At 40.2% G+C, this 13,934-nt stretch overlaps 1 protein-coding gene across 5 annotated transcripts in view; it reads right to left on the reverse strand.

Annotated features, from left to right (window-relative positions):
• Positions 1-13,934, reverse strand: part of LOC133443678 (pleckstrin homology domain-containing family A member 7-like) — a 191,696-nt gene that overhangs the window by 136,155 nt on the left and 41,607 nt on the right. For all 5 annotated transcript variants that reach the window (XR_009782678.1, XM_061720812.1, XM_061720810.1 and 2 more), the window contains one exon: positions 479-562. Coding sequence is in view for 4 of the 5 variants with exons in the window: in XM_061720812.1 (XP_061576796.1) it covers positions 479-562 (84 nt within the window). In the remaining variant the exon portion in view is untranslated. The remainder of the gene's footprint in view (positions 1-478; positions 563-13,934) is intronic.

Below are 13,934 nucleotides of genomic sequence, written 5' to 3' on the forward strand. Positions count from 1 at the left end.
TCAGGCTCATTTCCTTCCTTCCTTCCTTTTTCCCTTCCTTCCTCCTTTCCTTGTTTTCTTCCTTCCTTCTCCCCTTTCCTTCCTTCCTTCTCCCCCTTCCTTCCTTCTCCCCCTTCCTTCCTTCCTTCCTTCCTTCCTTCCTTCCTTCCTTCCTTCCTTCCTTCCTTCCTTCCTTCCTTCCTTCCTTCCTTCCTTCCTTCCTTCCTTCCTTCCTTCCTTCCTTCCTTCCTTCCTTCCTTCCTTCCTTCCTGTACGTTGTGCGTGGATTTAACACAGAACCATAAATCAGTTTTACACAAAAACATCATCAGGACAGGAATTTATCGTTTTTACCGTGAGATACAAATTCTCACTGTGGGGAATTTTTTTGACGGTTTATCGTGAACGGTAAAATATCACCCATTCCTAACTGACAATAAAGTATTCTGATTCTGATAAAGTGGAAAAAAGAGGAGGAAAAAAGGTCCAAGCGACTCACGGTTCCTGCAGGAGGAAGTCCAGGTTCTCGGGGGCGACCTGTCCGGTCACCGGGTGCCGGAACGACGCCGTCCTCTGGTTGTGGCTGCAGAGAGAGAGAGACGACAAGGGTCAGAAGCTCCCAGCGCTCCGCCCCGCCGGGCCACGGCCCGGGTTTCCCGGCCCGGTGTAGAATGTGAAGGCTGGGTGCCGAGGCCCCTCCCAAACCGGCCGGCTCAGCGCCTTTGGCCCAAAGTGCCGGGCTCAGCACAAACCGGGGCCGCTGCCTCATTCAGCACCTCAAGCCGAGTGTGAAAACATCGGGCTGTCAACAAGCCGGCGGCGTGCGCTGGAGCACGCCAGACCCACGCCGCTGCCATCAAACACGCCCCCAAACACCAGCCGCTCAAGTGTGAAGCTCCAAGGCTTTTCAAGGCTTTTCAAGGCTTTTCAAGGCTCTGATGATGATCAACAGGCAGCGACGCTGCTCTGGTTACTCATCTTTTTTTTTTCTTTATTTCATTCATTAAAAGAAAAACCAAACAGTTCAATTTAATTACAACAAATCTCTTTCCTTGAATGAAAGGGAACAGAAAGAAGACTAATCTTATTTTATCTGTCCTTTTTTTCTAAGAAATTTCGTTTTTTTTTTGGTTCAATTGCTTCAATCCAAGTAAATAAAACACTCACAACATGTCACCAAAACCCCTCTATCCCTTTAAATCTTTCAGAAAATTCTGTATCGGATTATATCGAATTGTATCGTTGGATGAATATCGTATTATATATTGTATTGTGAGCTGAATATCGTGATATATATCGTATTGTAGACTGAATATCGTGATATATATATTGTATCGTTGACTGAATATTGTGGTATATATCGTATCATGAGCTGAATAGCGTGATATATAACGTATCGTTGGCTGAATATCGTGATATATATCGTATTGTGAGCTGAATATCGTGATATATATCGTATCGCTGGATGAATATCGTGATATATATCGTATTGTAGACTGAATATTGTGATTTTATATATATATATATATATATATATATATATATATAGTATCGTTGACTGAATATTGTGGTATATATCGTATCGTAGGCTGAATATCGTGATATATATCGTATCGTTGACTGAATATTGTGGTATATATTGTATCGTAGGCTGAATATCGTGATATATATTGTATCGTGAAATGAATATCGTGATATATATCGTATTGTAGACTGAATATCGTGATATATATATTGTATCGTTGACTGAATATTGTGGTATATATCGTATTGTGAGCTGAATATTGTAATATATATATCGTATCATGAGCTGAATATCGTGATATATATCGTATCGCTGGATGAATATCGTGATATATATTGTATCGTAGGCTGAATATCGTGTATCGTATCGTGAGATCAGTGTATCGCTACAGGGCTACCGAGGACTGCAGATCTTTGCTGCAGGTCCTGCAGCTCCGGAGTAAAACCCTCTCCTCTAACTGAGGACAGACGGACGTCTGAAGACGACTCGGCTCATTCAGCACTTCAAGCCGAGTGTGAAAACATCGGGCTGTAAACAACCCGGCGGCGTGCGCTGGAGCACGCCAGCGTTTCCCAAACCCACGCCGCTGCCGTCAAACACGCCCCCTGTGACGCCAAAGGTGTGACACAAACACCAGCCGCTCAAGTGTGAAGCTCCGAGGCTTTTCAAGGCTTTTCTTTTTTTTGTAATTTACTTTTTATTCATTTTTCTTTTGAAACAAAACAACATACATGCGCTAAATGGGCACAACACATATAACATGGGGGAGATCTGGGTGTTAATAAGACAACAGAATCAGCATAAATACAGTATACACACATAGACACATGTACCCACACCCTTACTTATCTTGACAGCTCAATCAGTTTCCACATAGTACTCACATATAGACACATATTCACATAAATACACTCCACACCCACTCCTACTTGTACAGCATGTGTCTTTATATACCACATCTTTGTTTTTGCATGGGCACCTACATCCAAACTTAAAAAACATAAAGATTATGCACTTGGGAAGGGAAAAGAAAACGTCTAAATTTGGAAGATATGACCTTAATAATGGTTTGCCGATTATACAAAATCAGGTCTTAAACTTGACACATAAGAGAGCCACTTTGACCAATTTTCTTCAAAAATCTCAATTTGTTGTCTCAGCCTAAATGTGATCCTCTCCATCACGTATATGTTATATATTATATCAATCCATTAATTTATTGTTGGTTTGTCCTTCTTAACCCATTGTCTGGTCAGGGCCTTTTTGCATTTTCAAGGCTTTTCAAGGCTCTGATGATGATCAACACGCAGCAGCGACGCTGCTCTGGTTACTCATCTCTTTTTTTCTTTATTTTTATTCATTAAAAGAAAAACCAAACAGTTCAATATAATTATAACAAATCTCTTTCCTTGAATGAAATGAAACAGAAAGAAGACTAATCTTATTTTATCTGTCCCTTTTTCCTAAGAAAAAAAAGAAAAATTTCAATTAATGTATAAAAATTTTTTAAATAGAAATGTATTAAATATAAAAACATTGCAATATATAAATTACCAATTTTAATTCTAATAATTATTCTTGGCATTATCATGATGTATTGTTTCATAGTTTATTATTATATTAAGTTATGAAATCTCATGGGATGTTAAACTATAGTATTATTATATTGTTATATATAATAGTATGGTGATATAATTTGGTTATATGTTATAATATTTTATACAAATTATGTTATATTAGGATATTACTATATTATTATTCTATATTATATCGTGCTACACCACTCTATATGATAATTATTTATTTGTTTAACTTATTTAATCTTGAATATTGTCAATTTATGTATCTACTTACATCACCTTATCCACACGCACGCACGCACGCACGCACGCACGCACGCACGCACGCACGCACGCACGCACGCACGCACGCACGCACGCACGCACGCACGCACGCACGCACGCACGCACGCACGCACGCACGCACGCACGCACGCACGCACGCACGCACGCACGCACGCACGCACGCACGCACGCACGCACGCACGCACGCACGCACGCACGCACGCACGCACGCACGCACGCACGCACGCACGCACGCACGCACGCACGCACGCACGCACGCACGCACGCACGCACGCACGCACGCACGCACGCACGCACGCACGCACGCACGCACGCACGCACGCACGCACGCACGCACGCACGCACGCACGCACGCACGCACGCACGCACGCACGCACGCACGCACGCACGCACGCACACACACACACACACACACACACACACACACACACACACACACACACACACACACACACACACACACACACACACACACACACACACACACACACACACACACACACACACACACACACACACACACACACACACACACACACACACACACACACACAAACTGATGTCGTCTTTTGTCGTTGTTTGCACTGTATGTTAATAAATAAATAAAAAAATTTAAAAAATATATAAAAAAAAACACTTTCCAATAAAAGTAATTTAAAAAACAAAACAAAAACTACAACAAAGTTATAAAATAACAAAATAACAAAATAGCTGTCGTCAAACACAGATAGTCGTATTCGTAAACAAGACAATGGTGCTAAAAAGAGAGAGAGAACAAACAAGAAAACCCACCTAACTTAACAATTATCATGATTGAAAAAAAAATGATGAAAAAAAAAAAAAAAAATTACTGGGTTTGCATGTGTATATAGATGTATGTGTATGCGTATGTATGCATATATATATATGTATATATACTAAATACAGTAATAATGCACATATGTACGCCTCAGGTTTTTACCGGCGTGGTATCAACCATTAATAAATGTGCAGACAAGGTTTAAAAAAAAACAAAAAACAATTATATTTCTTCATCAAACTGGCTTTTATTATTCTTTTAAATGTAATGTTTGATTTGCATTCCTTGGCTTCTGTATCCAGATTGTTCCATAAACTGATACCTTTTACAGAAACACAACGTTCCATTAATTTGGTCCTGAATTTAGTTTTTTTAAAGATTTTTTCCACCTCGTGCTCCACCAGCTCCGGCCCATTTAGCCGTCCGGAGAACCAGGTTTCCCAGGGGGCCGTGGGGCAGCAGGACCCCCCGTAAGAGGAGCTGCACCATAATTATCTCCCAGCAGGAAACCTGATCCGGTTACAGCAGACATGTCAACGCGGCGCCCGGAGGCTCCCGGGTCGTACCGGGGTCAGCAGGGCTCCTACGTTTACCACCATTACTGACACAACACAACACGCTCTGGTACTGAGCATGCTCAGTGGTGACCAGTTTCAGGTGATACTTTAAGGGTGAATACTGATTAAGAACAGAGATCGGAGCGTCGTCTGCATATAGACCGAATTCAGTGACCCTATATATATATATATATATATATATATATATGTGATGTTTTAACAAATATGAGATGTGTTCTGTTCGCAGACGACACAAGTCTGTATTGCTCAGGGAAACACCTGGAGCAACTCCAGGTAACAGTTGAAAAAGAGCTTAAAACTCTGAAAAAAATGGTTTGACATCAATAAACTGTCATTAAATCTAAGCAAAACAAAATTCATCATCTTTGGAAACCTCAAGATTGACAAACAGATCAAAATAAAGTTTGACGGTGTTGAAATCGATCAAGTGCATGAAAACACATTTCTGGGAATCATAATTGACACCAAACTAAACTGGAAACCTCACATTAATAACTTAAGATCAAAATTATCCAAAACAATAGCTATACTGTACAAAATGAAAGCAAATTTGGACCAGAACTCACTGTATCTACTGTATTGTTCCCTCGTACTTCCACACATCAGTTACTGTGTGGAAATATGGGGGGAACAACTATCAAACAAACATAAATCCAATATTTCTACTCAGCAAGCAATCAGAATTGTCAACCATGCTAAATACTACGCACCAAAAAATCCACTTTTCATCCGGTCAAACACTATAAAATTATACGATTTAATCAAATTCAAGACAGCAATAACAATGTACAAGGCTAACTAACTAAACTAACTAACTAACTAACAGGTGAGGGAAAGCAGGCACAACCTAAGGGGCTATGGCATTTTTTGAGCAGAAATGGCCAAGAACAAAAAAAAATGTCGCGGTGTATCAGTGTCGAAAGGGTGAAACTATGGAACCGCCTGGATGAGGAACTAAAAAAAAAGTAGCTCAATTACAAATTAAAAAAAAATTATAATTCTAAAATAATAGATAAATATAGAACACTAATATAAATGATCTTCATATTAAACTGTCTAAATTATGCAACTTTCCTCTCTGCAGCTGTCCTCAATCGTGAGTGACCCACATTTATTTTCTTCTCTTCTTTGTCCATTTTCTTTGTTTTGTTCGTGTTCGTTTCGGTTTTATTAGTATCTTTTTGTTTCTGTAGTTCTGCCTTTTGTTGAAAAGGATAGGGCAAAATAAGCCATGAGGCTTCAGCCTAAACCTTTTTGGTCAAAAAAAAAAAAAAAAGGAAATGTGTACATATATATAATATATATATTTATGCCTGTGTGTATACATATACAGTGTGCCTATGCAAACATCTTAAAATGTAAATGACCAAAACAAAATAAACTAAACTAAACTAAACACTAAACTGAGAAGGATCAGAGAGGTCCTCATACGGAGCCTTGTGGTGCTCCCCTGCGTTAAAGTGTTCTCAAAGGTTTCCATGGCAACCCTTTTGTCCATCAGCTGAGGGGACCAGAGATCTTAGCTGCATACGTGCACTCGTTTAAAGATGCCAGAGCAGAGGATAATTTTACCGCCCCCGGGTTCCTGCAGATGTGCACATTTGTGCACGTTTGTGCACGTTTGTGCACGTTTGTGGACGATGATTAGCAGCTTGAATAAAAGTATGAAAGCAGATAAATTATCTGCGGCTCCTCATTGGGGACCGGACGTGCAACATTTCGGAGCTGCTCTCAGAATTCCTCACCATTGTCACCAGGTTGAAACCCATAAACACCGTTGTTAACGGGGGGATCTCTGCTCGATGAGGTCACAGACCCAGAAGAACTGGACCCGGGACGTTCACCTCGGTGGTGAACGGGTGTCGTGAAAACACCATCGTAGGTGTGGCTGTGTCATGGACTACACACAAATACAAACAAACATAAACACTACACTAGGAATGGGAGATATTTTACTGTTTAGATTTACCGTCAAAACAATTACCCACGGTAAAAATGTGTCATCTCATGGTAAAAACGATAAAAGGAAGGAAGGAAATGAGCCAGGAAGAAAGAAAGAAGAAGAAAGAAGAAAGAAAGAAAGAAAGAAAGAAAGAAAGAAGAAGAAAGAAAGAAAGAAAGAAAGAAAGAAAGAAAGAAGAAAGAAAAAAGAAGAAAGAAAGAAAGAAAAATTCCCGTTGATACGTGTTTGTGTAACAAACATGGCGGATCTGACTCATTCCAGCTGTAACTCATTCATTTGGTTTTTATTATTCAACCTAATTGGGTGTAGTTTAGTAGCATTTAGTATCTTTTAGAGCAGTGTTAGTGGTGATAGATTTATAGTTAAAAAGGTGGAGTTGAATTGTTATTTTTTTATCGTCATTTTTATCGTTATTGGGATAAATGCCAGAAATTATGGTGATACATTTTTTAGTCCATACCGCCCATCCCTACACTAAGGATGATTAAACACAATAAGAAATGTGCATTCTTGAAAATGAAAGGATTCAGCAGCTTATTCAGTCTGGAATCTGGATAGAATAACTTAAAAAAAAAAAAAAAAAAAAAAAACATTTTTTTTTTTTTAATTAATCGATTCCAAATCGTCACGTGACGCATCGCGATGCATCGACACATCGATGAATTGCACCCGCCTCTACGGGACGGTCGGGCGCTGAGCGGCCCGGCGCTGAGCGGCGTTTGCTCTGTCAAAGGTCGTTTCTATTTCTGTTTCCAGATGAAATGCGTTTGAAGTGCTGAAGGGGGGGGGGGCGGCACCGACCTCCGACACCGACAACAAGAGAAGCTTCAGCTGCAGAAATGCAACATCTGGATCAAACCTCCCGGTACCAGTACCAGTACCGTTACCGGCTCGGAGCTGCCGAGAGCTCAACGTTTGCAGCTGAACACGGGTTTGTTATCTGCTGCAGGTCCAGGTTCAAACACGGCTAAACACAACGCCACCAGGGAAAGATGATCTGGGACAGGGGTCACCAATCCTGGTCCTCGAGGGCCGGTGTCCCTGCAGGTTTTAGATGTTTCCCTGCTCCATTGCACCATGATACAAGTGACTGTGTCACTAGCAGAGTTCCTGATGGAGGTGGAACTACAAACTGCAGAATCAGGGGGTACTTAGTATTGTCCTCCCGGCTTCATTGTGCACATAAACAAGGGTGGGGGGGGGGGGGGGGGTTGGACGGTGAGACCAGAACCAGTTCCACGTTGCTCTGCAGCAGGAACTAAACTACAAACGTTCCAGAAGTTCCCTCGACAAATAGAAGCAGCAGAACTCAGAAGAGAACTGGGTTTTACCTGAGAACCGGGTGGGAGCTCGGCTGCTTCCCTCTCAGTAAGTGGACTAGAGCGACGGCAGGGGGAACTGAACCGGGGGGGGGGGTAGTGGTGCAGCGTGATCTTATTTCTGGCTACTGAGCTGGAACGCAATCACACAACTCTGAGGCCACGTTTCCACATAGCCGGGTATTTACAAAAACGGATATTTCCCCTTTACGTTTTAAAAAATACCATAATTTACACGAACCCGCATAAATACACTGTTATGGTGCTATGAGCATCCAAACCTGCAGTAGAACTTTCCTGGATTCCTCCAGAAAAGACCTGCGGTTCTGATCGGGGACATAAATCAGAGCGTCATCTGCATATAAACTGATATTTGTATCAATTAAAGTTGCTTTCAGCAACGAAAATTGTGACTAAATATCGTCGTCAACAAACTTTTATCACCTGAGGAAAACGAGACGCAACGAAAATGCTGGTCATGTGACGATAACGATAATTAAATATATAATGCAATATCGTAGAGGAATAAAACCGAGACAAAAATGTAGATTACAAATTTAAAAATCTGTTAAAATGTGTCTTCATTTTCGTTGACCAAAATGAGACGAAATGTTCTAACAAAGATCCTTAATGTCCATGTTTGAAGTAGTTTCCTCTGGTTTAATCTTTAGATCTTTGGATCCACTTTCTAAATAGACGTGGAAAAGAAAACCCAATGTGTCGCCGAAAAAGAAAAAGACGGGGAGAAATGCGGAATAATAAATATGTTGTAAACTCAAATGAGTCTTCTGTATCTGGAATGAATGTATTCTCCAGTCTATAAGGTAACAATAATATAATAATAAGATAACCTTGTTTGAATTGTAAAATGTTTTTTTTTGGCTAATTACAATCTTTGACTAAAACTAGACTAAAATGGACAATTCTGACTAAAATAAGACTAAAATGCTCAGACTCTACGTTTTGAAAAAATATCCTCGTTTACACGAACCCGCATAAATATCTGTTAAGGTGCTATGAGCAGCCAAACCTACAGGGGGCAGTGTAACGAGAAGATAAAGTCATGCTAGCCAATCAGAATCCTGGAAAAAAACATCAACAAATGACACGAGTAACTTCCAGTTACTTCCAAGATGAACCAGAGTCTTTGGTTTGGAGTGACAGAGAAGTGGAGTTACTTTTAAGTGTGACTTTAGAATATAAAACAGGTAAAATACAAGAAAATATTGACGGTGGCCAAACAAATTGTAAACACAGGTGTCACACATGACGCTGGTGACGTTTCTGTCTCATAATGTGACGTTCTGAAGCCTAAATGTCCGTTTCCCTCCGTTTACAAGCAAACATGAAAACGGAGTTTTTGAAAATCTCCACTTTGGCCGGAGTTTTCAGAAATGATAATTTTTGGTGACTTTAAGCTTCGTTTTCGTGTAAACGAACGGCCAAAACGCATGAAAACACCACCGTTTTTTGCTACGTGTAATCGGGGCCTGAGAGGGTCGAAGCTGAACCAGAGTCTGATCCAGGATCCAGGACCCAGGACTAGGAATGGGAGATATTTTACCGTTCACGATAAACCGTCAAAAAAATTCCCCACGGTAAGAATTTGTATCTCACTGTAAAAACGATAAATTCCCTTTGATGACGCACAACGTACGTGAAGGAAGGAAGGAAGGAAGGAAGGAAGGAAGGAAGGAAGGAAGGGGAGGGAGGGAGGGAGGGAGGGGAGGGAGGGAGGGAGGGAGGGAGAGAGAGAGAGAAGAAAGAAGAGAGAAAGAAAGAAAGAAAGAAAGAAAGAAGAAAGAAAGAAGAAGAAAGAAAGAAAGAAAGAAAGAAGAGAGAAAGAAAGAAAGAAAGAAAGAAAGAAAGAAAAGAAAGAAAGAAAGAGAAAGAAAGAAAGAAAGAAAGAAAGAAAGAAAGAAAGAAGAAAGAAAGAAAGAAAGAAAGAAACCCAGGACCCCCCTGAAGGTGGATCCGAGTCTCCAGGGTTCAGGACTTCCCTGCCCCCAGGTTCTGGTTCCCAGTAGGGATGGTGCGGTACGGACTAAAAAATGTATCACGATAATTTCTGGCATTTATCCAATAACGATAAAAATGACGATAAAAAAAAAAACAATTCAACTCCACCTTTTCAACTATAAATCTATCTCGCTCTCAGATCCACCATGTTTGTTACACAAAAACATCATCAATGGGGAATTTAATCCTTCTTTCTTTCTTTCTTGTCTTTCTTTCTTTCTTTCTTTCTTTCTTTCTTTCTTTCTTTCTTTCTTTCTTTCTTTCTTTCTTTCAGGCTCATTTCCTTCTTCCTTCCATAAATCAGTTTTACACAAAAACTTCATCAACAGGAATTTATAGTTTTTACTGCGAGATACAAATTCTTACCGTGGGGAATTTTTTTGGCGGTTTATCGTGAACGGTAAAATATCGCCCATCCCTAGTTCCCAGGTTGTGGTTCCAGGTTCTGGTTCTGGTTCCAGGTTCTGGTTCCAGATTCTGGTTCCAGGTTCTGGTTCCAGATTCTGGTTCCAGGTTCTGGTTCCAGGTTCTGGTTCTGGTTTCTGGTTCTGGTTCTGGTTCTGGTTCCAGGTTCTGGTTCCAGGTTCTGGTTCCAGGTTCTGGTTCCAGGTTCTGGTTCCAGGTTCTGGTTCCAGGTTCTGGTTCCAGGTTCTGGTTCCCAGCGTGTTTCCTCCTCTGACGGTTCAGCTGCCGCTGCAGACGGGACTCAGGTGTGTTTATATTGTTTCTATTTATCTGCAGTGAAGCTGCATCTCGGTGTAATTTAGTGTGAAACTGTTTTATCCAAATATGTTATTTTTAACGTGTTGTTTTTAACACATTTGGATAAAATTCAGTTCAACAAAACACCGTAAGAGTAAACTGGTCTTTTTATCTGTATAATTTTTATTCCATATTTATATTTTACTTGCAAAAGTGTGTTTAATAAACTATTTTTATTAAGGATTTGTTTATATTTATTTGATACATTATGATTTTTATTAATCAAACCACAGAAAAATAGCCCCATTCAGTTGTCATGGTTACAAAACCTAAATATGGAGAATAAATGTAAATGTTTAATTCCCTAGTGGTCCCTAGAGGACCTGCAGGTCTGGATCTGGACCCTAGTGGTCCTAGAGGACCTGCAGGTCTGGATCTGGACCCTAGTGGTCTGTAGAGGACCTGCAGGTCTGGATCTGGACCCTAGTGGTCTGTAGAGGACCTGCAGGTCTGGATCTGGACCCTAGTGGTCTGTAGAGGACCTGCAGGTCTGGATCTGGACCCTAGTGGTCAGTAGAGGACCTGCAGGTCTGGATCTGGACCCTAGTGGTCTGTAGAGGACCTGCAGGTCTGGATCTGGACCCTAGTGGTCTGTAGAGGACCTGCAGGTCTGGATCTGGACCCTAGTGGTCTGTAGAGGACCTGCAGGTCTGGATCTGGACCCTAGTGGTCTGTAGAGGACCTGCAGGTCTGGATCTGGACCCTAGTGGTCCTGTAGAGGACCCTGCAGGTCTGGATCTGGACCCTAGTGGTCTGTAGAGGACCTGCAGGTCTGGATCTGGACCCTAGTGGTCTGTAGAGGACCTGCAGGTCTGGATCTGGACCCTAGTGGTCTGTAGAGGGACCTGCAGGTCTGGATCTGTAAAACAGCCTCTGCAGATCGTTTGACAGTAAATTAATGCAGAAAATAATGAGGATTCATGAATGTGAGTCAGACAGAGAACAAACGGATCGCAGGAGAGAGCAGCACCACCTCTCATCGTCGTGGTAACGAGGCTTCCCATCAACGTGGGCGGGGGTCAGCGTGGAGCACAGACACGCCGGTAACCGCCGGTAACCGGCGCCTGCACGCTGCAGCTCTCACCACTGAAGCTCTTAAATCTCCTGTTTGGGACCTTCGGGTATGGGCTCAAATTAATGCCATAAGTATTTTGTATCTGTAAATAAACTTTGTACTTGTAGAAATATTTTGTGCGTGTGAAAAAAAATATTTGTACTTGTAGAAATATTTTGTGCGTGTGAAAAAAATATTTGTACTTGCAAAAAATATTTGTACTTGTAGAAATATTTTGTGCGTGTGAAAAAAATATTTGTACTTGCAAAAATATTTGTACTTGTAGAAATATTTTGTGTCGTGTGAAAAAAATATTTGTACTTGCAAAAAATATTTGTACTTGTAGAAATATTTTGTGCGTGAAAAAAATATTTGTACTTGCAAAAAATATTTGTACTTGTAGAAATATTTTGTGCGTGTGAAAAAAATATTTGTACTTGTAGAAATATTTTGTGCGTGTGCAAAAAATATTTGTACTTGCAAAAAATATTTGTACTTGTAGAAATATTTTGTGCGTGTGCAAAAAATATTTGTACTTGTAGAAATATTTTGTGCGTGTGCAAAAAATATTTGTACTTGCAAAACATATTTGTACTTGTAGACACAAAGCTACAAACTTGTTTACAAAAGCTACAAACTTTTTCTACAACTATGAGTTATGGCAGTGTTTTGACGTGCCAAAACTAACAGCCAATCAGCGATCTTTGGCACGGGTTTCAAAGGGTTTCTGGAGAGCCAATCAGCACATTGCATCGCCTACTGACGTCGCCGCCATATTGGATGTTCAAGACTGCGCTGCAAACTATTACAAGTTAAAGGACTTATTTTCATAAAGCGCCTTTCTACAAAGAAATTTACGTTTTACGTCTCATTTATTCATTCACACACGCACTAATATACTTGGGAAACAGTTAGGCACCAAATATAATATATTTAATTTTCTCAGACTCAAACTGACAGTTTTTTTAAGGGTTTGCCTCAGAAAAAAATGAAGCTAACAGAGATGCTAACAGAGATGCTAACAGAGATGTTATGCTATAATGCTTTGGGGGAAACCCCAATTATGGCACAGAAAAAATATCGATATATATCGAGTATCACCATTCAGCTAGAAAATATCGAGATATGACTGTTGGTCCATATCGCCCAGCCCTAATATATATATATATATATATATATATATATATATATATATATATATATATATATATATATATATATATATATATATATACATACACATATCTATATATAATAATACTGAGATCGCAGCCTCATTCACGATACAGCTGAGTTGTTACTACAACAGAAAAACCAGAGTTTGAAAAAGGTGTTTCCGTCACTAAAAAAAGATCCTAAATAAAATAATAAAACCATTAAAATAAATAAGAGAAAAACAAAACAAAAATAAAAATTACTATAAAAATGAAAATGAAAAAAAGTAGTTTGTACCAACAGCGTGTCATTTAGACTTCTGAATAGTTTAGTTACTTTCCAACCCAAAATGTTGAAAGAGCCATATTGGAGCTTCAAAAAAAGTCTTAGAATGCCTTAGATTGAAGGCAACACATGCTGCATCATGTATCTATAATAGTAATAACTGGGGGAAGATTGTTTTTTTCATTATGCACTTCGAGAAAAAAGTTGAAATGTTGAGAAAAAAGTCGTAATGTCGAAAAAAAAGTCAGAATTTCGAGGAAAAAGTCAAAATTTCTAGGAAAAAGTCAAAATGAAGAGAAAAAAGTCAAAATTTCGAGATTAAAAAGGAAAGGAAAAAGGAAGAAAAAAAGAGAAGAAAAAAAGAAAAAAAGGAAAAAAAAAGTCAAACATTTTTGAAAAAGCTCCAGGGAGCCACTGGGGCGGCGCTAAAGAGCTCTGGAGCCGCGGGTTGCCGACCCCTCCACTAGACCAAAGACGGTTAACCGGTGAGTTAAACGGTGACGAGTGGAGTCCACCGTCTCTGACAGCGGACAGGACACATGTCCACGTGGACCAGACCCGACTGGAGCTGCAGACGTCCCCCAGGTAATTACCTGCAGGAACCGCTCAGACCAGGTAATTACCTGCAGAA

This window comes from Cololabis saira, chromosome 5, assembly GCF_033807715.1.
Source record: "Cololabis saira isolate AMF1-May2022 chromosome 5, fColSai1.1, whole genome shotgun sequence".
NCBI lineage: Eukaryota > Metazoa > Chordata > Actinopteri > Beloniformes > Belonidae > Cololabis > Cololabis saira.